This window comes from Bufo gargarizans, chromosome 10, assembly GCF_014858855.1.
Source record: "Bufo gargarizans isolate SCDJY-AF-19 chromosome 10, ASM1485885v1, whole genome shotgun sequence".
NCBI classification, from domain to species: Eukaryota; Metazoa; Chordata; class Amphibia; order Anura; family Bufonidae; genus Bufo; species Bufo gargarizans.
In genome coordinates, this window is record NC_058089.1 from 25,198,002 (window position 1) to 25,225,900 (window position 27,899).

Consider the following 27,899-nt stretch of genomic DNA (forward strand, 5'->3'; position numbering starts at 1 on the left):
GTTTTGCAGGATAAGGCTCCATTAACACATCCGCAATTCCATTCCGGAAATGCGGACCCGCACTTCTGGGTCCGCATTTCCGTTCCCCAAAAAAATAGAACATGCCCTATTCTTGTCTGCAAATGCGGAACGCACATTGCCGGTGTCTGTCTTTTGCGAATCTGCGGATCCATGGATCCGCAAAACACACACAGATATGTGAATGGACCCTAAGTTGTACTTTCTAATGGAATCATTTAATATAGCATAGGATATAGTGGGAAGGTGGAAAAAAATTCCAAATGGGTGCAATTGGAAAAAAAACACAATTTTGTCAGAGTTTTATGGGTTTCGTTTTTATGGCATTCACTATGTGGTAAAACTGAGTTGTGCTCTTCATTCTCCAGATCAGTAGAATTATGGCGATACCATATTTGTATAGTTTTTATTTTGTTTTAATACTGAGAAAAATAAAAACTTTTGAAAACATTATTTTTTTCTTTTCATCACCATATTCTGACCCCCATAAGGTTTTTTATAGTTATGTTTATGGAGCTATTTAAGGGCTATTTTTTTGCAGGATGATCTGTAGTTTTTAGTGATACCATTTTGGGGTATGTATGACTGCTTGATCGCTTTTTATTCAATATTTTTGGGGAGGTGAAGTCATGAAAAAAAGTTTATTTTTTTATTGTTTATTTGTGTTGATTTGAAATTTTATATATATTTTTTTAACTTTTTTTTATGTCCCCCAGTATATCATTAGATTGCAATTGGCATTGAGTGATGGAATTTTATCCATTACCCTATATGTAGATCGCTATTTTACAATTCAGTGCTGCCACCTGCTGACCTGAATTGAAATATACACGTAATGAGCCTAGAAGCCTAGTACTAGCTCTGGCTCATTACCTTCATAGAATTCCTTCTCTAATCTGTGCCCAGGGGAGGCATTCCTGACCGCCAATCGCGCGCTTCTGGGTTCTAGTCCTCTCAGATGTCATGGTCACATTTGATTGCAGCATTTGAGGATTTAAATGTCCACGATCGGCATTACCGCTAGTCGCGGACCTTATTCCCAGGTATTTTAACTCAATAACTGGGCTTGTGAGGCTCTGAAGACTATATTTCCTGTGAATTACCTATTTTCAACCATTACTCATACCCAGGAACCTTATCAGACAGTGTCAACTCCGCTGATAAAGTACATATAAGAACTCCGAATTTATTCCAGACAGAGATTCTTGTGAATATACAACAGTACAGCAGATGAAAAGATAATCTTTTATCAGGATTTAGCAGGAGATGTCTAATCACACCATGAGATCGATAACAGTGAACAAGAGACAGGAAGAAGGGAAGGAGCAATAGCTAGAGAGGGTAGCCACAGGAAGGTAGCAGGGACAAACTTGTTCAAAAGGCAAACTGACTAGCATAACAGCAATATACAATGAATAACACTTAAGTCAGCGGACATGACACCGGGTGTCTGCTGTGTGAAACTACTATACTATTACAGTGGATGTTGGGAAGGGGTTAAAATCATTCTTTATGAAGGTAGCTGTAATGTTGCAATGTATTTATTTTACTTTTATTGCTGCTATCTCCCGTTCTGGGCTGTGGTCACATGACCATGTCCATGCAGCTCTTTCTTATTTCTTGTGTTGTTATGTCCATGGGTGGATCAGTGATAGGGGAGTGTCTATGTAACTAGCTGGGTGGGAGGAGCTATAAACTAGCTGGGCATTGTTAGGGGCAGTGATAGGGGAGTGTCTATGTAACTAGCAGGTGGGAGGAGCTATAAACTAGCTGAGTGTTAGAGGCAGGGATAGTGGAGTGTCTATGTAACTAGCTGGGTGGGAGGAGCTATAAACTAGCTGGATGTTGTTAGGGGCGGTGAAAGGGGAGTGTCTATGTAACTAGCTGGGTGGGAGGAGCTATAAACTAGCTGGGCGTTGTTAGGAGTGGTGATGGGGGAGTCTCTATGTAACTAGCTGGTGGGAGGAGCTATAAACTAGCTGGGTGTTGTTAGGGGCAGGGATAGCGGAGTGTCTATGTAACTAGCTGGGTGGGAGGAGCTATAAACTAGCTGGATGTTAGGGGCGTTTAAAGGGGAGTATCTATGTAACTAGCTGTGGGAGGAGCTATAAACTAGCTGGATGTTGTTAGGGGCTTTGAAAGGGGAGTGTCTATGTAACTAGCTGTGGGAGGAGCTATAAACTAGCTGGGTGTTGTTAGGGGCAGTGATAGAGGAGTGTCTATGTAACTAGCTGGTGGGAGGAGCTATAAACTAGCTGGGCATTGTTAGGGGCGGTGCTGGAGCTGTGGCAGTGAAAGGAGAAGTGCATCATGGGTTTGGTTGGATACAGCAACAAAAAGTGCTACATATAGGATGGAATCAGACAAGAGTGATTGATTTATATATGCTTCTGTCCTGTACCCCATTTTTGTGTTTCAAACTGCATAGCTATTTCCAAATACTTCATAGACATAACATACTGTAACTTTTCTGTTTTATGAATAATTAGATCACTGAGAGAGCAGAGGTCCTGAACCGCACCATCGAGAAAAGGTACATTTCGCTTTGCCAAATAAAATAACTGTATTGAAATGTTTTTTATAAATTAAAACCGCCATGTGAATGCGGAGTACCGCTAATAGTAAGTGGGGACATAAATCACAATGAATAATGTCTTGGGCCTTTTACACATCTCTGTGATGACAACTGTGGCAAGTCTTCTTCCTTGAAGATGTCCGTGAAGGATCTATGTTCGTGCGTCCTTTTTTTGCCCTCCTTGTGTCATCTGTATTCCCTGGACACTAGGTTGAAAATTAGTTTCCAGAGCATTTCCTACAAATGGTCCGCAAAAACTACTGACTGTTTTTATGGACCCATAGAGTATAATGTCCGCGAGGGATCTGTGATCATGGACGAAATAAGACATGCTCCGTGGTCTCACCACACATCACATCTGACATCAAAGTCAATGTTTCTGTACACGTACAAGTTGTGGTTACAAGTGGGATAATATTGTGGGATAATAGTGCCTTTTTATCATATCAGACCTCATGCACACGACCACATTTTTTAATCTGTGCGCTATCCAAATTTTTTGCAGACAGCCCACTGACCCCGTTCATTTCTTTGGGGCCATGCCGACATGGATATTATTTTGCAGGTTCGTGTGGCTGTTCCACAGATTATAGAACACGTAAAATTCTGGTCTGTATTGTGGATCAGAAAAATCTTTTCTAGTAATGGGAGTGAGAAAAATGCAGAATAAGCACAGAAGATATACATATTTTGTGGTTTGCGGACTCAAATATGGACAGGGTCATGTGCAGGAGGCCTCAACCTAGTGCTCTGGTCAGGGAGCTTCATTTTGTCAGTATTATAGACTTGACACAAGTATATTAGTTAAAAAAAAGGCTGAGAATTATTAGTTATTGTTGTTTTATTGTTATTATAATTAGTATTTTTTTTATTATATATAACCTGTATATATATTCAGTATTATTATTATTATCTAGTCCAGTATATCTAACTTCTTACCTGTGTGTTCTCCCTGTCCACCTCCATCTTATCCTTTCACGGTCTTACCTTATTTTGCAATGTGACCTCACATGGTGTGACCTTCCTTACAGCAACAGTATTAAGAGAAGTGAGCCTCCTCTCCCAATCAACAAGATTGATGATCGCCTGGAGCAGTACACGCATGCTATAGAGGTATGGAGATGTTTTTGAAAGCTGCATATGCATTAGAGATTTTTATATATATTTTTTATATTAAAGGGAGCGGTCACATTGTCCATGCACTGCAATCTGCACATGTCATAGAGCAGGAGGAGCTGAGCAGATTGATATATATATAGGGTCATTTATAAAACTGGTGTAAAGTAGAACATGCTTAGTTGCCCTTAGCAACCAATCAGATTCCACCTTTCATTTTCCAAAGGAACTGTCAAAAATGAAAGGTGGAATCTGATTGGTTGCTATGGGCAACTAAGCCACTTCTACTTTACACCAGTTTGATAAATGACCCCAATAGTTTTTGAGGAAAAGATTTAGTATTCCTTCACAGATTCAGTTAAAAAAAAGGAGAGATAAAAGCCTGGATATGTAGCTGTGTTCAAAATAATAGCAGTCAGACATCACTAACCTGATCAATCACAGTTTTTTGTAGAAATGATATTTCTACATGGCAAATAATTTACTAGCAGGTGTAGTAAAGTAAAAGACATCCAAAAGACTTGACAGTCATGCCATGCATGCTGCTGATTCTCTGTAATTCAATCACTTATTGAAAGGGGCATGTTCAAAATAATAGCAGTGTGGAGTTCAATTAGTGAGGTCATTCATTCTTTGAGAAACAGGTGGCAATTATTGCCCTAAAGGAAGGAAGGCAGCAAATGTACATGCTGGTTACAGTGCATTTCTCTATTAAATTCTGAGGAAGGTGGGTTGTTCCAGACATTGTTCAGAAGAACAGCATGCCTTGATTAAAAAGTTGATTGGAGAGGGGAAAACATATAAAGAAGTGCAGAAAATGATAGGCTGCTCAGCTAAAATGATCGCAAATGCTTTAAAATGGCAACCAAAACCTGAAAGACGTGGAAGAAAGCGAAAAACTACCATTCAAATGGATAGAAGAATAGCCAAAATGGCAAGGACTCAGCCAACAATCAGCTCAAGGAAGATCAAAGAAGGTCTAAAGTTACCTGTGAGTACTGTTACAATTAGAAGACGCCTATGTGAAGCCAAGCTATCTGCAAGAAGCCCCTGCAAAGTCCCACTGCTGAAAAAAAGACATGTGCTGAAGAAGTTACAATTTGCCAAAGAGCACACTGACTGGCCTAAAGAGAAATGGCGCAACATTTTGTGGACTGATGAATGTAAGATTGTTCTTTTTGGGTCTAGTAGCCGGAGATAGTTTGTCAGACGACCCCCAAACACTGAATTCAGCCACAGTACACTGTGAAGACAGTGAAGCATGGTGGCGCAAGCATCATGATATGGGGATGTTTCTCATACTACGGTGTTGGGCCTATTTATCGCATACCAGGGATGCATGGATCAGTTTGAATACATCAGAAAACTGAAGAGGTCATGCTGCCTTATGCTGAAGAGGAAATGCCCTTGAAATGGGTGTTCCAACAAGACAACGACCCCAAACACACCAGTAAACGTGCAACATCTTGGTTCCAGACCAACAAGATTGACGTTATGGAGCGGCCAGCCCAATCCCCGGATCTTAATCCAATAGAAAACTTGTGGGGTGACATCCAAAATGCAGTTTCTGAGGCAAAACCAAGAAATATAGAAGAACTGTGGAATGTAGTCCAATCATCCTGGGCTGGAACACCTGTTCACAGGGGCCAGAAGTTGGTTGACTCCATGCAGCACAGATGTCCAGCAGTTCTCAGAAACAGCGGTTATACAACTAATTAGTTAAGTGACTCAAAGGAAAACAAAATCTTCAAACATGTTTCAGTTTATATAGTGAATGTTTGAGTTTGTAAAGAAGAATACAAACACTGCTATTTTCTTGAACAGTCTTAGGCCTCATGCACACAACTGTTGTTTTATTCCGTGTCCGTTGTGCCGTTTTTCAGGATTTTCTGCGGACCCATTGACTTTCAATGGGTCCGTTGAAAACTCGGCTAATGCACCGTATGTCATCCGCGTCCGTGGTTCCAGTCCGTCCAAAAAAATATAACCTGTCCTATTATTTTCACGGAAAACGGTTCGCGGACCCATTCAAGTCAATGGGACCGCTAAAAAACACGGAGGCACACAAGATTGTCATCCGTGTCCGCGTCCGTTTTTTTCCTATCATTTGCATGGCAAACCTGTCTTAGAATTTTTTTTACTTTCCTTCATGTCTGGTGATCCTCCGAAAATAAAGGAAGACACACGGAAACAAAAAACGAAAACGGATCACGGAACAACGGAACCCCTTTTTGCGGAACGGAACACAACAATGGTCGTGTGCATGAGGCCTAATATTTACTTTTCTTCAATTGTTTTAGAGGAACAACACAAATTTGATATATTTGTCTTCATGTTTTGATTTGGAATAGAATGTGTAGTGTTCCCAATGCATTTGTGTGTAAAGAAATACAAGTTATTAGAAGGATTTTGAGCTGTATTCACTTTTTTAAACACGCTGCTATTATTTTGAACACAACTGTAGGACTTTGTTCTCAGCTAAAAAAAAAAAGGACTCCTGAATGGAAGTCGAATGGACCCTATTATAGTCAATGGGATTTGTTTGGCTCTATTCAGGTCAGTGATGTCCCAAATCTGGCACCTCTGTTATTTTCTTTGTTCTACTCCTATAATGGGGTAGAACAACAGAAATCAATAGCGCAAACATGTAAGAGGTATAATTTATAATGTTTTCATTCCAATTCCTGCTCTTTCTATGCTTAGGAGTTCAGTGGGCGCTCCTATTGAAAGCTATCTCTGTATACATACATATACAAGCAAGGCTGTCAATCACTGATAGGAGCACCCGCTGGACTCCTCAACATAGAAAGAGCAGGAATTGGAATGAAAACATTATAAGTTATATGGAATCTTCTTCCCCAAAACTGTACATCAGTTGCAGTACCCCAGTCAGGGGCGTAGCTATAGGGGTGCAGAGGTAGCAGTCGCTACCGGGCCAAGTAGCCTCAGGGGGCCCAAAGACCCTTGTGCCACATAAGAAGACACCGGTATTATAGAAAGTGCATATCGGAGGGCTCTGTCATAGATTTTGCAATGGAGGTTTTATGTCAGCTTTTCGTTTTCCTCCACAGTCGTCCTCTAAAACAGGCCGCTTGGTTCGACAGCCATCTCTAGAACTGCTAAGTCCAGCAGATGCAGTGTCAAGCAAGAAGAACATGTGGGAGTCAGGGGATGTCACCACAGCATCTAAGTTGTCCCCTTGCAAGGTAAGACCCACATAATGGCATAGGTTGTGTTTATCAGTAAAGTAGTCTCAACAGAGAGTGATTGCACCCAAAAATGTAGGTTGAAGGTTACCTGGGTCTTCTTCTTCCTAGGAGTGAACTTACCTGAGTTTGGGTTTTTGAGGATCAGCTGTTCATATAATTTTCTGTAATTTGATTCAAGCTCATAAAAACATTTATAGAATCAGGTGTCAATCTTCTTGGCTATGATGGGCATCATCAGGCAACCCTGAGCAGCAGATCTCAAGGCAAATGGTGATGAGATGTCCTGCATTTTTTGTTTTGTCGTCATAACATTAAACCTTATATCAGCTCTTTGTCCCATTAGGCTTCATTCACATAATAAATATTCAAGTTCGGTCAGTCTGAGTGTGAATTTTAAGATCAGTGTTTGAGTATTTGGAAGGTTCTTGTCCTTGACTAGTTTTAGGCAGCACCGTCCAACTTTTTGGCAGAGATGCACCATGACAAGCTTTCCATGTTGTAAGAGCTATACTGACACTAGGCTATAGGTACTAAGGTCTACCATATGGTCCTGGTCCTAAAAAGAGCTTAAAGGGGATGTCCCATGAAAAATATATTCAGCAGTTTTCAAACCAGCAGCTGGATTTTAATACGTTTGTAATTACATGTAATTACAAATTTTATAAAGCCACTGAGTTATAAAAGGAATCTGTATAGCGCCACCTGCTGTTTGTTCTTTTTCTTATTTCTCTGTCCATCTTGCTGAGGTGGATGCACATGCTCAGTTCCATTCTTCAAATGCCTATTGAGCTGTAATAGGGAAAGAGCTGCAGTAGAAAAGACACATCCTCTGAACTGCCAGCTAAATCTAGTAGAGCAATTGTAACAAAGAATGTGGAGATCTCTGGATCCATGTGAGGTACAGGGATGGCTCTAGCGTTGTTAGAAAGAGATTATCATGTATTATACGATATCTGATTTTAATTTTTTACCTTAATCATGGGATAACCTCTTTAACAAATATTTCCAAGTAAGGTGATGATACTGAATATCATAATTACAACTGTAATGGTACAGTATGTCTCACGATGGTGGACTCCTTATTCTACACAGGACACAGAAGGCATAAACATTGCTGTATCGGACATGATCAACCAGTGGGGCAAGGGAAAATCTGAACCAGATGGCCAAGTACCATCTCCAAAAGTCACAGTAAGTTTGGACGCTGATGACATCTGGGCATATGTGTAAGGGGAGGATGATGACAACTACATGTTTGTATTGTAGGAGGTGAAGCCGGGAGATGTGCTCAGCAAAAAAAGCTTATGGGAGCAGAACTCCAAGTCAGTACAGAGTAATAAGGTAAACTTTCCTTATAGACATCATATTATAAACCGTGCTCATGATCAGTTCTTTCACATATAGAAACCAATGGGTTCGGTACAAAAAGTGGAAAAATTATGGTGCATACCATGTTTGTGTTATAATTTTATCTCCTCTCAACGTTTGAGAAAAGTGGGTGAAGTTACCAGTGGGAGCGTGACCACATACAGTATATCCTACAGGCCTGAAAGAGGCAAAATATCTATACCTGCTCATAGGCCTGCAGGCATAGACATCATCTTGTGTCTTTAGGACAGTCCAAAATGTACAAAAGGCATAAAATATATAGTAAATACCCATTGTTTTATGAATCTCAAATGGTCCCATGTCATTGACTGGCTGTCTTGTTCTTGGGTAGTCTTATAACTTGGAGTTGGCCCTAGAACATCGTTTGTCACCAGTCTACAGAATAGGTGATAAATGTATGATCCCTGGGGGTCCAAACACCCAAGCTCCCTGAGTGAATGCAGTATGACCACCCCTCATTCTCTTCTGTGGGACTGACAGAGTTGCCAAGCGCTATTGCTTACTCATATCCATCCTGGTAATGGTCATGCTGGACCATAATTGAATACTCATATGACTATGGTACCACCCACATGCATGTATCAAATATTATTAGAAAATCCGTTGGATTCTGAGAATACAGAGATAATAAGGCCAGATTCACATGTCTGGACAGACCATGGGTTAAGTGACTCAAATTCACAGCATACGGGGCATCCACAGTACTCATAAGGCCCCACAGCAAAACTTAGTATGGGCTCCCTGTCCCACCCAGTTTCTGAGTACGTGTCCGTCAGTCACCCCCGAGGCAACGCAGCAAGCAAAGAGAAATGCCCCAGATTTCTGATGAATTTACTTTTGACATTTTAAAAATAATCAAAAATAGATTGTAATAAAAAAAGTCAACATTGGCCTCATCCACTTTATCCAACATCTATGTCAGTAAAGTAGAACAGGTACTTTATAAATATGGCATTCATATTTCTCAACGTATTCACACTTGATACCTGGCATAGATACACTTCTGCTTCCCTTCTACTACAAAGCTGGCTGCCTGAAGCCACCTCTAGGGGGAGCTCAGTGCATAGAATTTTATACAGTTACTGTAATCATCTGTTTGCACTGAGCTCCCCCTTGTGGTAGCTGCATGGAAACGCAATGTGTTTTACTTTGGGCAGTGGTCTGCCTCCATTGAAGGTTCTTTAATGCCCACCATCATAGGAATGCAAAATCAAGACGTGCAAATCTGACCTAAGTGTCATCTTATTACATATATTGTTATATTATGTATTTCATCTTTAAAGAAAAACCTGGTCAGCAGAGGAAGAGGCATGTTATGGGTTGAATTACTCCTAACTGGGATTGTTTGAGATACTATAATAAAAAATCTGGTTATCAGAGTGTTAGCTAGCATATATACATTTTTTTAAGCAGAACAATTTTCCCCAAAGTCTTATTTTTTTTTAGATGTTTTATTATTTACTAAATATTCTTAACATATATTATTAGAATTAATACACTGTATGATTACTAATATAATTATCATAGAAGGGGTTTAGAAGTCTCCTAGCATAGAGAAAGTGGTCAGTTTTTGCACAAATTGAGTTTTACATCTATATGGTTGATATTGCCTTGAAAACACACAAGGACATATCTCTCCTGTACATAGAGAACCTGCATTAGCATATTTAGTGTTAGAAATCTAGAATCTAGTCTTAGATTTTGATATTGTCCTGTGCTCAGTATAGATCATCAGTATCATATTGGCGGGGGTCTGACTACCCGCGTCCCCGCCAGTCAGCTGTTTGAGGGGGCTACCACGAACGTTGCAGCCATTTTCCTAGGAAGAGGAGCACCATAGCTAAGATTAAAATTGTTCTCCCATAATGATGCTACCCAGGACAGAAGAGCCTTGTGTTCATTCATCCTCTTCCTAATATAGGCCAATTCCCCATCCGCTTGTTTGCCAACACTGCAGTTCCTGTTGAGTTCGCTACAGGTTCTCAATACCTAGTAGCAAAGAGGATGGAACCAAGAAGGATTGGGCCTCCTCTGTCTTAAGGTTCCCATAGCAGCATTATGATCTGCTTCTATAGTACCTATGATGTTGTCTAAAAGGGTGTTTCACAAGACCACACTGACCAATCCATGAGGCCTTATCTATGTATGGAGACTTCTCGATAACCCAGTATTACAATAACAGTGAACTCAGGAGTTCGACTGTGATTATGTGTCCAATAATGGACAATATATGTAAAACAAACATCATGGAAAACACAACATTCGCTACCAGTCTAACCTTTGACATGGTCTTTGCCACAGAATGCGATGCCAAAATACAAATTTGTTCCAACTGGACATGGAAAATATGAGAAGGTCAGGATGGACGAGCCTTGATGAGGTAATCTAAAAACCCTTTCTAGTCATCCTTCTTTTTCATTCTTTCTTTGTAACTCTCGCTCAATTTCTTAACTTTCGTTCTTTTCAATGTAATAATTTGTCCTTCTAACCCGTTGCAAAAGTGGGCAAGTTTCTACCCTTTAGCGGTTGATGGGACACAGCTAAAATGTATCAGTTGAGCACCATGGAAGGTTTAGTTTGGAAAGAAAACGTGTTTCCTGTACTTTCATTGATTTGGAACGATGAGAGCATGCATCTAGAGGAGGCAGCAAATGTGTACGAGAAGGTTGTCACCTTAATTGGCACCTTACGAGAAGGTTGTCACCTTAAGTGGTGAGACTAATGCGTGGAGTACACTGACTAAGTCATATCTGTACTTACGAAATTATTGACACATTGGATTTAGAGTTTGAGATTTTAATTTTGACTTCAAGCCTGTCCTATGTAAATGAAGTGTAATGATGATCTTATAATGTGAGTGTTCTGGATTAATGCACCGGAAAGATGACTACAAGGATAGCCTAATGTACAGCCGTCATGGCTATGTTCTGTATCTATGATCCAATGAAAAGTTGTGACATTTACTTTTACTTGCACGGTGTGGGGCCACCTTGTGTTTAGCAATGTGAACTTCCCCCTAATGTTGACTGCTGGTGGACATGCAAACTCATTCACCCTTCCTGCAGTCAGATTGATGCTTTGTTCACTCCAAAACAGCCACTACAAACAGTTTTCTAGCCCTGTCTGTTGGTAAGGGGGTAATCAATATTAACAGCATTTGAGGACTTTCGGCATGAAAATAATTCATGTGATAACCCCTTTAACCCTAGGTTTCATGTACATATCTGTTTTATGCCTCCATTTTGTGCAGAATCATAATAGGGCTCCCATTGTTGTGCAGGAAGACTTCACTGAATGCTCTCTGTAGCTCCATACATAGGACACCTGAGGGAGGCCATGTGGCTCTGCAGTGTGGAGCCATACTGCCTACAGTCTCCATGCACTTGGTCTTAATTTTTTTCTTTCTAATTAGGCCCTTCCTGCATGAAATAGAATATATTAAAATGCAGGATGTTGCCCCCTAATGACTGATGTGCATCTTTACACCTTCTTACAGTCATCTTTCATACGGTACCCATCATTAATGTTTTTAGAAGAACCTGCCATGCCAGAGAATGTGAACTGTTAATATGCACATAGGAGCATGAATAATGTGGGAACCACTACACAACCACAGCAACAATATAAAATAGTACAGAAATACAAAAGACCTTAGGTAGCATATTATTTATGTAGAGGGCATTGTGCATGCAGATGGTCTGGAGTAGGTTTAAGGGCCATCTTCCCTCAATGTTTCATATCAACATCGATTGCTTGCTTCTCCTGCTTAGCATCCTCCCCATTAATGCTCCACCCTGACGCAGTCCTGTTGAAAGTACTTGGTGTTCCTTTGTCAGCAACTCTCCTGTGGAAGAAAGCGGTCACACTGCGCAGGGGCCGTGATGCTGCTTCTTTTAGCTTTCTGGCATCAAAACGAGGCCGGTGCAGGAGAAGGGGCAAACGAGAGCGGAAAAAAGGAAGTGGTGGGGGAGCACTTGACCCAGGCTTCTCTTGCCCCTTATTTGCTGTTGCCATGTGGTAGAGTAAAGCATCCCACATCTTGTTAGCGCGATTTGCTTTGCTCTGTTGAGTCCCTGCAGTACTGTCCTTCACCTCCTCTACTGATTTCTCAGTTTTGTCCCCTGCTTTTTGTAATTCAGGAAATTTTGGCTCTTCTGGCTCCACCACAAGGTGCTTGACAAGCCTTGCCCATCCTCCACCAGGCTTCTTTCTAGGAGGCTTAGGTTTCTCAGGTAGTTTCAAGATGGTTAGGTCCTCTGACTTGGGAACAATTTCTGAATTCGTTAAGTTGCCTGTACTTGAGGTTACACGGGTAGTTCCAGTTGTTTTTGAAGAAATCTTGACTTCAACTGGAACAGCTTTAACAGTGACTTTTGACGGTCCATCATGACAAACTGTGATGGCAGTTAAGGTCTGACTCACAGATGATGTCCTGGAACCATGAGTAGACCTAGAGTGTGAAATCTCTGAAGTTGTTGATGTAGATACTGGCTTTATTGATTCATTTTCTGAACTAGGACTACAAGCTTTGGGTTTGTATGTGGACACCTGCTGATCAGGTAAAGATCTGGAACCCTTTGATAATTCTGTGTCCTCACATTTTGATGTGGAAAATCCATTTATTTGTGTCTGATGCGTAGACTTGTCTATTTTAGGGGAAAGAGGTCCTGCATCGTCTCCATTTGTCTCACATACAGTTATAGCAGGGGGAGTTAAAATCTGACGGTGAGGCTCAAGGGGTTGTTTTTGAAATGTTTCTGTGGCTTGTGGCGTGCACGGTCTCAAACTACTTTTAGCAATGAGCCTTGGCGATAAACGATCAGTGGTGTTACCTCCTTGAGGATACAGGATATTGGGTGAGCTGGATCTAAAAGGTGATGATGAATCAGGAACTGGGCTAGGACTTAGATATTGACTGAGACTTTGTTGCTCAATTACAGTGAAGGTGAACTTCTGTTTGGGGTAAGGAGAAGGCACTCGATGCGTTACTGCCTTGAACTGAAATCTTGGGGGCAAGTTAATGGAAGGAGGTTTTTTATTTTTCTGGGATGCTAATGATTCTATACTTTCCAAATCAGCTTCATTGACCGGAGAGAGAGTTGAGCGAAAGGATTTAGTGGTCAGTGTCGGAGAAGCTTGCACGCCACTTCTTTTGGCAGCTTTCCGTAGAAGGCGCTGAAACTTTGCATTGTCTTTACGTGGCTTTGGGGGAGTTGGTGGAGGAACAGGGGAAGGAGGCCCTGGATTTTCTAGTGGGCTCACTGTAAGCAGCATGATGGAACCTGGTGGGATCAAAAACAAAGAAGGTGTCTTCTTCTTGTAATATGCCCCTAAAACAGCCAAGTGCATGTAATAGGACAGGATAATATTTTTATAACATGTAACATGCGAGGTGCCATCGCTTTTGCATACCTCTCAATTTTTTAAATGGCCAAGGAGGGACAACAGTTTCTTAACACTGACCCAGGCCTCTAATGGCTGTCTATAAACACAATACTGCCCAGTCCCCCTTGTGCCTGTAAACAGTAGTTACACCCTCTTAGTGCCCCCTTACAATAGTATTGTCTCCTTAGTGCCCCCTTACAGCAATGCTGGCCCCTTACAGTAGTTAAGCCCTTATAATGTTAATAAATAAAAAAGTAATACTCACCTGGCCCCATTACCCTGATGAACAGAGCACATTTTGCTCTCCCCAGCAACAGGAATGATGACATCTCTGTATCGCGGATGCTTGGCTGAGAAATAGAGTGCATAGGCCAATTCCCTGGCTGGGGAATGATCCCCGGGCCTATGCGCTTTACTACACAGCACAGCAGGCTCGATGACATCACCACGTCGCTCCTGTTGCTGGAGAGAGTACAGACCGGTGAATGGTGGAGCAGGGAGCTTATGGCACTCACTCAGGACTCAGGTACAGTTGAAATCAGGAGATACCTCAGCCATTCTGGAACCGCAGAACACTCGCCAAAACCGGGGACTATCCCCCTGGATCTGGGACGGTTGGGAGGTATATTATTGTTATATCTATTAGGTTAGTGGTACCAAAAGGTGGTCTCATTTATCAGAACTGTCTGACAGTAGGACTGGTTTTGTTGCTCATGTAAACCAATCAGAGCACAGCTTTCATTTTTCAAACTGGTTTTGGAAAATAAAAGCTGCATCGTGATTGGTTGCTACAAAGACAGTTTTACTGTTAAACACTTTTGATAAACGAGGCCCAATTATTTATCATAATGGTCAATCTGAAAAACTATTGGGGTCATTTATCAAACTGATGTAAAGTAGAACTGGCTTAGTTGCCCTTAGCAACCAATCAGATTCCTCCTTTCATTTTCCAAAGGAGCTGTCAAAAATGAAAGGTGGAATCTGATTGGTTGCTATGGGCAACTAAGCCAGTTCTACTTTACACCAGTTTGATAAATGACCCCATATATTATTATTACTATCGTCTCATCATGGAGCAGATTGTAACAGTTATGACTGTGTTAATAAAAAAAAAATCATTTACTCCTTTTTGTTCACGAGCATTACCCTAAATACCCACCAATTTAAATTTATATGCTTTAGATGTGGAATATTTAGGCTAAATATACACCCGGTAGACATTTTTCCACTGTATTTTTCCAAACCTCCATGTGCCTTCCAAGTTCCATGCCATATCACATTCTCCACCAGGAGGGGGTGCTGCAGAGACCAAAGCAGGGCCACTCATACTCGAACACTCCTTGTATGGCACTGTGGCAGATATGTGTTTAGTCCTCACACTAAGGCCTCGTTCACATTTACGTGTCCATTTGACCTCCGTGAAAAAATCTGTACCTGTTTTATCAGTGAAGACGCCCGTGTTTTGTCCGTGTGTCCGTTTTTTGTCCTCCATGTGTCATCCGTATTGCACGGACACTGCTAGGGTGAAAATTAATTTCCAGATCATCTCTTATTAGTGGTAAGTGAAAAACGGACCAAACGCTGACGCAACATAGATACCATCCCATGGACTATAATGGTCGTGTTTGGTCTGCATCACGGACCAAAGTAGTGCATGTCTCTGTGATTTTTTCGATAAAAAAAACCTGAAGCGTGAGCCTTAAAATCAATGGGTACGTGTGCTGTCCGTTAAAAATGCGGATAGCGCATGTCAGTGAAAAATGGAAATGTGAACGAGGCCTAAAGATGCAGTCACATTGCCGTAAGTATTTTGCGGTCTGCAAAATGCGGATCCACATAAAATATGGATGATGTCCATGTTGAATCCTTTTTTTTTGCGGACACATTGTAACAATGATTATTTTTGTTTATATCCTGCCTTTTTTTTTTTTTGAGGGCCGTGGAATGGACATACGGATGCGGGCAGCACATAGTGTGATGTCTGCATTTTTTGGGGCCCCATTGAAATGAATGGGTCTGATCTGCATTTTTATGGAGCAAAATTACAGGTCGTGTGAATGGGGCCTAAACCTACTTACCGGCTAGAAGTGTCATATATCGGTTCTTATGGCGATACTCCGTAGAACCTTTGTAAAAGAAAGAAATGTAGAAGAAAGAAATGATTTTCTTTAGTGTAAGAAACAGACAAACAAGGGGCCGAAAAGGCCCCATTCAGAACCTGATGAAGGGGCCCTCCAGGCCCTGAAACACGTAGTTTGCCTGTTCCTTACAATAAAGAAGATCCCTTTTTACTAACCTGCACCTGGCAGATCTCTTACCTGCATCGGGCAGATCTCTTACGCTTTCTTCTACAAAGTTCTATGGAGTATTGCCACATGGCTACATTAGACCTTGATCTGGGACCGGAGCCAGTGCGAGCTCCAGACCCTGGCAGCATATTTAACTGCTATGTACATCTTCGGGGGCAATTTTTATTTTATAATTGCATTTTACTCATTTTGGGCTCAAAATTATTTTTTCAATCGGTCTTTATTAAAAAATATTCAGCCTTTCTCTCACAAAGGATTAACTGTTTGTCTAGCTGTGTGAATCATACTTTTACCTTCTCTCTGAATTACTAAAAGATCACAAATGCTTATTTAAGCCCCATTCTTTTCAGTAAGATAAGAATTGAGGTATAATGAGTGAATTATAAGGTCGGTGATGAGAGATAAGGAGCCGCCAGCTGAGCTGCTTGACAGGAAACAGTAAAAATACAGAGCCTGCTACTAGAAAATCTCAAGGCTGAACAGAGAAAGGGGCTCAAAATCTTTAATAAAAACCAATTGAAAAAATGATTTGCCGAGCTGCAATAATAAAAAGAAAGCTCTACACAAGCCTTCAACACCTACAAAAGTGTTGTGCCTCCAATTGTTAGTTTACTGAGAAGTTGAATTCTGCACTTCTTCCTACTGTGCTCTTTTTGTCTATGTATATCGGTGGTTGGGAACCCCGTCACTTGACACTCCTCTTCTGAGAATCCTGCTTGTGCCAATGTCACGTTCCTTTACCAGGTTTTTGGTGTGATCAGTGGACGGGAATGTCACTTGCTCTGTGTACTGGGCCAGAACTATTACTCTCCCTGGCGCATGCGCAGATGAGATGGATTCAGGAGTTTGGGCATGCGCCAGAGAGAGGAGCAATTCTGGCCCATCCTCAGCAGAACCACCCACCTACCAGACTAGAAACCTGGCAAAGGATCTGACATTGGCAGAAGCAAGTCTTTCAGAAGACAAACACTATTTGTGACCGGGTTCTTGAGTAGCCAATCGACGCAACTTCAAGGTGGTAAGTATATTAGACTCCCAGGTAATGATCAGTAAATATGAACCTTAGATAACATATTCCTTTCTCATTCTTTTCTAGAAAACTTGATTACAATCACGAAAGGAACAAAATCCGTCTTTCTATTGCTGAAATATGAAGTCCTGCTGCCTCCTCTCTACCTGGATGCATCAACTCCACCCTTTGAGCTTTCGCCCCGTGTCCTTTCCGGAGCTGTGTATTAAAGTGCTACAAGTCACGACGCAGCTCCACCCTGGAGAACTAGCTTCACAAACCATCGTGCCTAAGTGCTGAGCTCAGTACTCATGTCATATCTATGTCACAATTTGTGACTGCCGAGCCTTTACCATTGCAAGGATCCTCATTGTCCATGCTCTAGGCTGGCAAATTAGTTTACTTTTTGATCGAGTAGCTGCCGATGTCAATTTTTTTAAATTTCTAAAATTCTCTTTCAATGTGCTGCTTAAGCTTTCCGCTGTATTGAATTTTCTGCTCTCTGATTTACTGCAGCAGCGTTCAAGGCCAATAAGTGGTAATTGGGTCCATATTTGCTGGTACAAAACTGGACTTAGGCACAAAATCAGTAATGTATAGCACACATCTCTATACGGTCCTCTATACTCAGCAAAAAAGAAAAAAACATCACATGATGTCCAAATCACCCAATCACAGTGGGTCTTTTTTTTTAACAACTTTTTTATGCTTTATAAATAAAATACTGAAATATAGGTCACAACGTGTAGGTTTCATTTATTGTAGGTGTTTTGATTCAACGGAAATAGTGCAGTTCCTTATATAGCCAATTAGGTTGCTGCTTTCATTTTCCAAGTGGCCACTAAAAAAAGAAAGCTGGAATCTGATTGGTTGCTTTTTCTTTTTTTGATTTCTTTTTATTGAATAGATCTGCAGACGATTGCCGTCAAAAAAAGCAAAGCTTCTCTAGGACGTTCACAAGAGGCTATTTCCCTCCGGGGAACTGCATGTGGAAAATCAGCAGCGGATGAAATTTCGCAAAATCTTACACCCTACACCCTGTCGAATACGTCTGCAGTGGGAATTGACCTGCAGTGCAGATGTTAAAGAGGAGCTGTCATCTCTCCTGACATTAGGAACTACTTGCATTCCCCATGTAATACCAATTCTAGAGCATCTATATGTTGTGCCATTCCTTTATTATTCCTCCTGGAAGCTATGAATGAATTGCTATCAGTTTGCATTGAAGTTCCATCTAGGTGTTACTAGTTGGGTGTGTGTCCAGGGCCGTCTTTAACGCGGGGCAAAAGGGGCAGCTGCCCCGGGTCCAGTTGTTTCTGGGGTCCCCAAGGCAACTGACTCTTGAGCCCCGCTGGCCACTGAAGGACCTTTCATGGGTCCATACTTTATTAACTAAGTAGCAGGACATGTAGGGCATAGATGGGGGGTGTCCCTGCACTTACTATTATTTCTGGGCCCCTCTCTGTTGCGCCGCTGTGGCCCCCGTTACATTCGCCCGTGCTGTATTCTAAGTAACAGCATCGGAACACCAGGGAGGAGACATCAGCTTTTCTCTGTGGGCGTTCCTTCTCCCTGTCCAATCGCAGTGCAGAACGTCACAGCCAGGGGGAAAAAAAACTCACATTCTACCTGGCTGTGACGTTCTGCACTGCGATTGGACAGGGAGAAGGAACGCCCACAGAGAAAAGCTCCTCCCTGGTGTTCCGATGCTGTTACTTAGCATACAGCGCTGGAGAATGTAACGGGGTCACAGCCGCGCAACAGCGCGGCGCCCAGAAATAATAGTAAGTGCAGGGACATCCCCCAAATATGCCCTACATGTCCTGCTACTTAGTTAATAAAGTATGGACCCATGAATGCGGCACTTGTGTGCTCCCTCTTGCCCAGGGTCCAATCAATATTAAAGACGGTCCTGGGTCTGTCCTTGTACAGTTTGATGCTGACGGCACTGATTGGATAATGTCAGACTGTGCACGGACACCCCCCCAACTGGTAACTTCCATCCTGACCATCGTTGCAAACTGCTCGTAATTCATTCATAACTTGTAGCAGGAATAATAAAGGAACAGCGCGTCATAGAGTCGTAAGAATACATGCTCCGGGGTTGTTATGACGTGGGGGATGCAAGTAGTTACTATGAAGGCTACATTTACACGACCGTATGTGTTTTGTGGTCGGCAAATTGCGGATCCGCAAAAAATTCAAACAGATGACGTCCGTATGGCATCCTTTTTTTGCGGATCCATTGTACCAATGCCTATCTTTGTCCGCCAAACGGACAAAAATAGGACATGTTCTATCTTTTTTACGGGGTTACAGAACGGACATACGGATGCGGACAGCACATGGTGTACTGTGCGCATTTTTTGCCAACCTGTTGAAATGAATGGGTCTACATCCTTTCCGCAAAAGAAAAAGAACTGACATGGAAGCAAAATATGTTCGTGTAAATGTAGCCTAAGGCCTCCTGCACATGAACGTGTGCGCCCCGTGGTCGTGCTGCGGCCCGTAATGCATGAACATCGTCCGTGGGGCAGCCGCAGTGGATCGCGGACCCATTCACTTGAATGGGTCCGTGATCCGGCTGTTCCGCAAAAAGATAGGACATGTTCTATCTTTTTGCGGAACGGAAGTACGGGACAAAATCCCACGGAAGCACTCCGTAGTGCTCTCGTAGGGTTCTGTTCCGTGCTTCCGTTCCGCACCATTCCGCATCTCCGGATTTGGGGGCCCATTGAAGTGAATGGGTCCGCATTCGTGATGCAGAATGGCCACGGAACGGCGCCCGTGTATTGCAGATCCACAAATGCGGTCCGCGATACGGCAATGGGAAGCACACGTTCGTGTGCAAGAGGCCTAAGGGCTCTTTCACACTTGCGTTCTTTTCTTCCGGCATAGAGTTCCGTCGTCGGGGCTCTATGCCGGAAGAATCCTGATCAGGATTATCCCCATGCATTCTGAATGGAGAGAAATCCGTTCAGGATGCATCAGGATGTCTTCAGTTCCAGGACCGGAACGTTTTTTGGCCGGAGAAAATACTGCAGCATGCTGTGCTTTTTGCTCCGGCCAAAAATCCTGAACACTTGCCGCAAGGCCGGATCCGGAATTAATGCCCATTGAAAGGCATTGATCCGGATCCGGCCTTAAGCTAAGCGTCGTTTTGGCGCATTACCGGATCCGACATTTAGCTTTTCCTGAATGGTTACCATGCTAAAGTCCTGGCAGCCATGGTAAAGTGTAGTGGGGAGCGGGGGAGCAGCATACTTACCATCCGTGCGGCTCCCGGGGCGCTCCAGAGTGACGTCAGGGCGCCCCACGCGCATGGATGACGTGATCACATGGCACGTCATCCATGCGCATAGGGCGCTCTGACGTCATTCTGGAGCGCCCCGGGAGCCGCACGGGCGGTAAGTATACTGCTCCCCCGCTCCCCACTACTACTATGGCAACCAGGACTTTAATAGCGTCCTGGCTTCCATAGTAACACTGAATGCATTTTGAAGACGGATCCGTCTTCAAATGCTTTCAGTTCACTTGCGTTTTTGCGTGTAATTCCGGCAAGTGGAGTACACGCCGGATCCGGACAACGCAAGTGTGAAAGAGGCCTAACAGACATATAATTTCAGGCGGCACAGCAACGTTTCGGGCCATTACAGTCGACGGCCCTTTCTCAAGCAAGGCTGAAGCACCTCAGGCATGATCCAGCTGCTGCACTACTTACGGTTGAATAAAATAAAGATCCGCAGGTTGAATATGTTAGTGCGCCTCCTGAAGTTATATGTTACTTAGTTCCGGACTCTTGGGTGGAGGAGGGACAACAAGGGACATGCACCAAAAGCCAAGTCCCTTTGATGAGCGCCGTGGACGTTGATTGAACCAGTGTTTACTAAACCAGACATGTAGATGGATCTGGTCAACACAATCGTGTGCTCTGCAGCGGAAAGGAGAAATCTCCAGTAACACAATGTAACGAAATCCCAGCACACGTAAGGTGTTTCCAAGTTTATGCTTTTTTTTGCATCATAAAGTATATATTATTAGAAAAATATGGAACGCGTCACGCTTTCTAACAATATATACTTTATGATGCAATAAAAAACCTAAACTTGGAGACTCCTTGCGTATGCCGGGATTTCGTTACATTGTACTAAAACTGACATGTCTCCTCTTTAAATCCACAAGATCCGCAGTGTTTTTGTACTGCAGATTTTACCCTTGGCAATGGATACGGTCGTTTAGGCAGGGTGCTGAATCTTAGGTGGCGCTGATGTGGATGCACAGTGGATAAGGTCCTCCGGATAGGTCCTCAGTATCTGATCGTGGAGGTCCGACACCCGGGACCACCCTCTGATCAGCTGTTTGAGAAGGCAGTGGCCCTGAGGCCTTCTCACAGCTTTTCCTAGGCCAGTGACGACATGTTCATCGGTCACATGGCCTAGGAGCAGCCCAGCCCCATTGAAGTGAATGGTGCTGAGCGCGATACCAAGCATGGAAAGCTGCAAGAATGGCGCGGCGCTCACAAACGACTGATCGGCAGGGGACCAGGGTGTCGGACCCCTACCAATAAGATACCAATGACCTATCCATTGGTCATCAGGAGTAAAATGTCAGAAAACCTTTTTAAAGAGGACCTGTCACCGCTCCTGACAGGCCTGTTTTAATAGCTTCATGCATTCCCCATGTAACAACAATTCTGGAGCATCTATTCTTATGACTGTATGTTGTGCCATTCCTTTATTATTTCTACTAGAAGTTATGAATGAATTGCTAGCAGTCTGCAGTAAGGGTACAGAGGGGCGGTAACCAGTTGGGGGCGTGTACCTGCACAGTCTGACAATGGCAGCACTGATTGGATAGAGGGAGTCTGTGCAGGTACACCCCGCCCAACTGGTTACCTCCCCTCTGTACCCTTACTGCAGACTGCTAGCAATTCAAGGAATGGCATAGCATAAGAATAGATGCTCTAGAATTATTATTACATGGGGAATGCATGAAGCTATTAAAGGGGTTGTCTAATCATAGACAATGGGGGCATATCGCTAGGATATGTCCCCATTGTCTTATAGGTGCGGGTTCCACCGCTGGGACCCGCATCTAAATAGAGAACAGAGCTCCGCAAAGGGGTGGCTGGACCGGAGTCCTCCAAGCCTGCTCCCCCTAGAAGTCAATGGGAGTGTACCGTGCCTGCGCGGCCCCCGCTCCTATTCATTTATATGGGGTGACGGAAATAGCCGAGCCAGCTCCATAGAAAATGAATGGAGGGCGGCTGCGCATGCGCAGTGCACCCTCCTTCACTTGCGGGGCTCCGTTCTCGATATAGGTGCGGGTCCCAGCGGTGGGACCCGCACCTATAAGACAATGGGGGCATATCCTAGCGATATGCCCCCATTGTCCATGATGAGACAACCCCTTTAAAAAATATAAGTAGCCATGACAGGTCCTCATGATGGGTTTTCAGTTCGTGTCAGCTTGGGTCAAGGGAGCCGCGGTCGGGCTGGGAGATGCGGCCAACACACGGCCCGTTTTTCCCAGACTGATCACGGTTGTGTGAATCAGCACTAGAAATGCAGAGACGTGGATGCCGCGGGTGTATAACTACCTACGTACCTTGGCAGAGTGACAAATCAGGACCGTGAAACAACATGGGTGACAAGTTCTGCGGGAGCCATATTGGTTGTCATGTAACAAACATAATAAAACGGCTACATACAATTTTTGTGACAATCATTTATTTTTATTATTTCCAATTATATTCTAAGGAACACTTTTCATTATATTCAGATATACATGTTTTCTAAGATATTTTATACAAATTCATGTCACTTGAAGGGATTTTGTTGACTGCACACACTGATAGGTCAACAATATCAGACTAGTGGGGGTCCGACACCCGACACCCCCAGCGATCAGCTGTTTGGGGCAGCTGCAGGATTTCACACCGAGATTGGAGCTGGAAGCAGACAGACGTGCCGGGTCACAGCGGATCAGCTTCCGTTCTAGTGAATGGGAGCTGAACTGCAATAACCTGACGCGAGTCGCGACCACTACACAGAGAAAGGGTTATGGGCAATTACCTGCCAGTGTAAAGGGGCCGCATGTGACCGTAGGTCTATATGCACACTGTGCACATTATGCGCAGATTTTCACGTGGGAAATCCACAGATTAAAGGCTCATTCACATGACCGTATCAGTTTTTGCGGCCGAAAAATTCTGGATCTGCAAAACACGGATACCGGCCGTGTGCCTTCCGCATTTTGCAGAACGGAACATCCTTCTCCATGATAGAAAAGCCTATTCTTGTCTACAAATATGGGCAAGAATAGGACATGCTCTATCTTTTTTGTGGGGCCACGGAACAGTCATACGGATGCGGACGCATCTGTCCCCTGCATCTTTTGTGGCCCTATTGGAATAAATGGGTCTCCACCCGATCCACAAGATTGCGGAATGGATCCGAACAGAAAAATACGGTCGTGTGAATGGGTCCTAAGGACGCCTTCAAACGACCATGTGACGGCCATGATCGTTTTGCAGACCGCGGAAGCACCGACCCAAAAGCACACAGAAGGGCGTCCGTGTGTTTCCGCATGCTTCCGGGTCCATGCCGCCACATCTGGCAGATCACGGACCCATTGAAGTCAATGGGTTCACTCCACGATGCGGGATGCACATTGCTAGTGCCCGTGTTTTGCGGATCCGCAGAATGGGCATGGCCAACGCACAGTCGTGTGAATGCGCCCAAATAGGCGGAGTAGATGAGATTTTCTAAAATTGACCCTCGCTGTGTGGATTTTCAATGGTAGTTTCGCCCTTTGCGATACAAAAGGGTGAAATCTGGGACAAATGCGCAACAAAATCTTCAAGTAAGGCCTCATGCACACGACCGTTGTTGTGTCCTGTGTCCGTTGTTCCGTTTTCCGTGATTTTCTGCGGACCCATTGACTTTCAATGGGTCCGTGGAAAACTTGGCTAATGCACCGTTTGTCATCCGCGTCCATGATCCGTGTTTCCAGTCCGTGAAAAAAATAGGACCTGTCCTATTTTTTTCACGGACAACGGTTCGCGGACCCTTTCAAGTCAATGGGTCCGTGAAAAAACACGGAGGCACACAAGATTGTCATCCGCGTCCGCGTCCGTTTTTTCCTATTATTTGCATGGCAAACTTGACTTAGATTTTTATTACTTTCCTTCATGTCTGGTGATCCTCCAAAAATAAAGGAAGACACACGGAAACAAAAACGGACACGGATCACAGAACAATGGAACCCCTTTTTGCGGACCGCAAAAAAATACTGTCGTGTGCATGAGGCCTAATACATGCAGATTTTGGTGTGGATTCGGTGCATAAAAGCAGCGAAAACCACATGAAAATCGCCAAAGTGTTGCATCTCTTAATGATAGAAATGTAAGAAATGAGTGATTCGCAGTAAGTAGAGATGAGCAAAGTACAAAAAAATTTGATTCGGTTGCTTGTCCGAATTTTGCAAAAAACATTGCTTTGTGACGAGTTAATTCGTCATGAAGCGCATTTCTTTGTAAGTAGTGGGCGCAATGACAGGGAGCGGCATTTGCGCCACTTCCCGTCATTGTAACCCTCAGATAGCGCGTTTATAGCTGATCGCGACAATAAGTAATAACTCAGTGTTAAATAAACAAATAAAATTATAAAATCATATTGACCTCATCCATTTGCTTGCGAAGAGCCGTCCGCCGCCATCTTGATTGAAGATCTAGCCTGAAATCCGTGCAGCCCTTGATGACATCATCATGTCGGCTGGAATACGTCACCACGCACGGGATTTCGTGCGAGATCTCCAAACAAGATGGCGGCTGGCTCTTCGTGCTCAAACGGATGAGGTAAGTATGACTTGTTACATTTATTACCGCCATTCAGGGAAAATAGATTCGCTACTACGAAGCAGGAGGAAATTCTGCTTCGCTGCGAATCTAATTTTCCATGAATGGTGGTAAGAGATTTTAAAAAAAAATCATATTTACCTCATCCATTTGAGCGCAAAGAGCCGGCCGCCGCCATCTTGATTGAAGATCTGCTCTTCCCTTGCAGTAATGTATACAGTATATATATAGCTGCACAGTGTAAAGTAAGAAGGTACATCCCATGGGGCATTAAATAGATTAGCACGCTGTAACCTGACCTCAGAAATGAAAATAGCACCTAGACCCCTGGACACGTGACCACCGGGCCCCTGATTGGCCCCGAATTGCTTGGCCTGTTGTGATACAAATCAGTTCCCAGCAGGAGCTTTCCAAATCTAACAAACTGGTGTGAATGAGGCCCTTAAAATCTTGGATATGTAGGATTTTAAAGTCCAGTCATATCTACACTGTCAGTCCGTCAGTCTTTATACGGTGCAGGATGATAATCCGTGGGATTAGGCTACTTTCACACTAGCGTTTTTATTTTCCGGCGCTGAGTTCCGTCACAGGGGCTCTATGCCGGAAGAATCCTGATCAGCTTTATCCCCATGCATTCTGAATGGAGAGTAATCCGTTCAGGATGCATCAGGATGTCTTCAGTTCAGTCTTTTTGACTGATCAGGCAAAAGATAAAACCGCAGCATGCTACAGTTTTATCTCCGGCGAAAAAAACGGAAGACCTGCCTGAATGCCGGATTTTTCCCCATAGGAATGTATTAGTGCCGGATCCGCCATTTTTCCCCATAGGAATGTATTAGTGCCGGATCCGGCATTCAAAATACCGGAAAAAAAGATACAAGAAGTATCCGTCTGTCTGCATGACAAGCGGAGAGACAGATCCGTTCTTGCAATGCATTTGTGAGACGCATCCGCATCCGGATGCGTCTCACAAATGCTTTCAGTCACACCCAGATCGGCGGATCCGGCGGGCAGTTCCGACGACGGAACTGCTCGCCGGATCACACTGCCGTAAGTGTGAAAATAGTCTTAGCAGGACACTCCAATGCCATACACAGATACAGACCAGCAAGTACACAACATACATGTAACAGATTAAGGCCTCTTTCCAACGGGCGTGTGCGCCCCATGGTCGTGCTGCAGCCTGCAATGCACCAGCACAGTTCGTGGGGCAGCCGCAGCGGATCGCAGACCTATTCACTTGAATGGGTCCGCGATACGGCCGTTCCGCAAAAAGATAGGACATGTTCTATCTTTTTGTGGAACGGAAGTACGGGACAAAACCCCATGGAAGCACTCCGTAGTGCTTCCGTAGGGTTCCGTTCTGCACCATTCCGCATCTCCGGATTTGCGGACCCATTGAAGTGAATGGGTCCGCATTCGTGATGCGGAATGCCGACGGAACGGTACCCGTGTATTGCAGATCCGCAAATGCAGTCCGCAATACGGCAATGGGGCGCCTAACAGGAAGCAGAACTAAGTTTAACAGTATGGGACTGCATGTTTTTGGGTACACATTACATGGGTTCACTTGAAGTCCCATGCAAAATCCCAAATGAAGCTTTTGCTGCGCTCTGACAATTTGTAGAGCTCCAGATTACAGATGGAATAACATGAGGTCGCAATCAATACTGAACTGTGGCTGTCACTCAAGAGTTAACATCTGTCAGTCACAGTATAGCTTGGGCCACATGCACACTGTACATATTGGGGATCATTTACAAAGACCAACTTTTTACGCCATTCTTTGTTTCCACCCTGCGGTGTCGGAGGATTTGCACCATCGGCAGTCTATGCTCCTGGACTGGAATCACATTGATTGCAGTTTCAGGCGAAAAAGAGAATAAAATTTGCTGGAAACCGAAGTCCCGGCCCCCGCTATGCCCTTCACCACTCCCAAAAGTCGCAAAAAGGGATCTTGCAACATTTTTATGTAAAAAAACGGACGTAAATTGTGTGGATTTTTTTCCATGCTGATTGTACCATCTACTGTATATGGTGCACAAATTTCGGATTTTAAAATCTGCATCATGTCAACTGTTTTTGCAATGCAAATGGAGAGATCTGGGGAGTATCCACGTCAAAATTCGGGACGTAATCCGCAAGTAACATATGCATATTTTGGTGCAGAAATGCAGCGAAAACCGCACGAAAATCTGCATAATCTACACTGCTGGGTGCATGTACCCTAACACATTTGGATGTTGCATGGAATGACAAACACAGCTCTGCTAGTGCACTTGACAAAGTCACTGCTGCTACTTGTGGACATATATATATATATGTAAATAGTATCCTATGCGCTATTAACAGTTAAGTTAACCCTTACACTACCCGTACCATTAGTTAAATAAGCTGTTTGTCCCCGCTGTGATTCAATTCTCCCCAGGTTAATACCCACATTCAGATGGAGTGCGCTGCGCCCCCTTTTTTATTTCATTACCTGTTCAAAGTCGTTAGCAGGTGTCCTCAGCTGTGACCAGCTCCCTTGTTTCGTCTGAGACTGGAAGAAAACGACCCCCATACCTGGGGGCAGCAAAACTCTGAATTTGGGGGGGGGGGGGGAGGGAAAGGGGGGCTCAGGAAAGGTCAAGGGGAGGGGGAACACCCACCGTTTTAAATGGGACTACGGCCCCCCCTACTGTCCAGACAACCTCACAGGTTACCACCAGATATGTGACCTGGCCAAAACATATATTTTATTTGGACATGGGTGCCATAGAGCTCACACTCCAAATCCATTTATAATATATGGATGGAAAAAGTCATTGCTGTACAATAGGGAACTACAATAATTGGGTTCATGTACGCAATTTTTTTTTCAGTTTGGAAACCCTGCGGGCGTTGCAGTGAATGGTCCTAGTAATTTGCACTTGGCACTAATATATATGGAGGAACCGTAGATTTATAAAAAAAAAAAAAAAAGGCAGATATTCCAGATTAATTATATAAATTGATTTGTACACAGAAATACATAAATAAATAAATAATG

The 27,899-nt window shown here is 43.5% G+C and overlaps 2 protein-coding genes across 4 annotated transcripts in view; one reads left to right on the forward strand and one right to left on the reverse strand.

The window, feature by feature from the left end:
- LSP1 (lymphocyte specific protein 1) overlaps positions 1 to 17,749 on the forward strand; it is a 79,635-nt gene extending 61,886 nt beyond the window's left edge. For all 3 annotated transcript variants that reach the window (XM_044269490.1, XM_044269488.1, XM_044269489.1), the window contains exons 7-13: positions 2,508 to 2,551; positions 3,625 to 3,706; positions 6,781 to 6,915; positions 8,011 to 8,109; positions 8,185 to 8,259; positions 10,609 to 10,687; positions 17,098 to 17,749. In XM_044269490.1, coding sequence (XP_044125425.1) covers positions 2,508 to 2,551; positions 3,625 to 3,706; positions 6,781 to 6,915; positions 8,011 to 8,109; positions 8,185 to 8,259; positions 10,609 to 10,683 — 510 coding nt within the window. In that variant the 3' untranslated portion in view covers positions 10,684 to 10,687; positions 17,098 to 17,749. The remainder of the gene's footprint in view (positions 1 to 2,507; positions 2,552 to 3,624; positions 3,707 to 6,780; positions 6,916 to 8,010; positions 8,110 to 8,184; positions 8,260 to 10,608; positions 10,688 to 17,097) is intronic.
- LOC122920205 lies at positions 11,959 to 27,449 on the reverse strand. The gene is made up of 2 exons (XM_044269487.1): positions 27,351 to 27,449; positions 11,959 to 13,589 (listed from the first exon to the last, which is right to left on the reverse strand). Exon 2 carries the CDS (start codon positions 13,579 to 13,581, stop codon positions 12,034 to 12,036), a length of 1,548 nt encoding a protein of 515 aa, XP_044125422.1. The 5' UTR covers positions 13,582 to 13,589; positions 27,351 to 27,449; the 3' UTR covers positions 11,959 to 12,033.
- Positions 27,450 to 27,899: the final 450 nt, after the last annotated feature.

Bases quoted from the DNA above. Each gene is read 5' to 3' on its own strand.
- LOC122920205 (XM_044269487.1), bottom strand. From the start codon at position 13,581: ATGCTGCTTACAGTGAGCCCACTAGAAAATCCAGGGCCTCCTTCCCCT.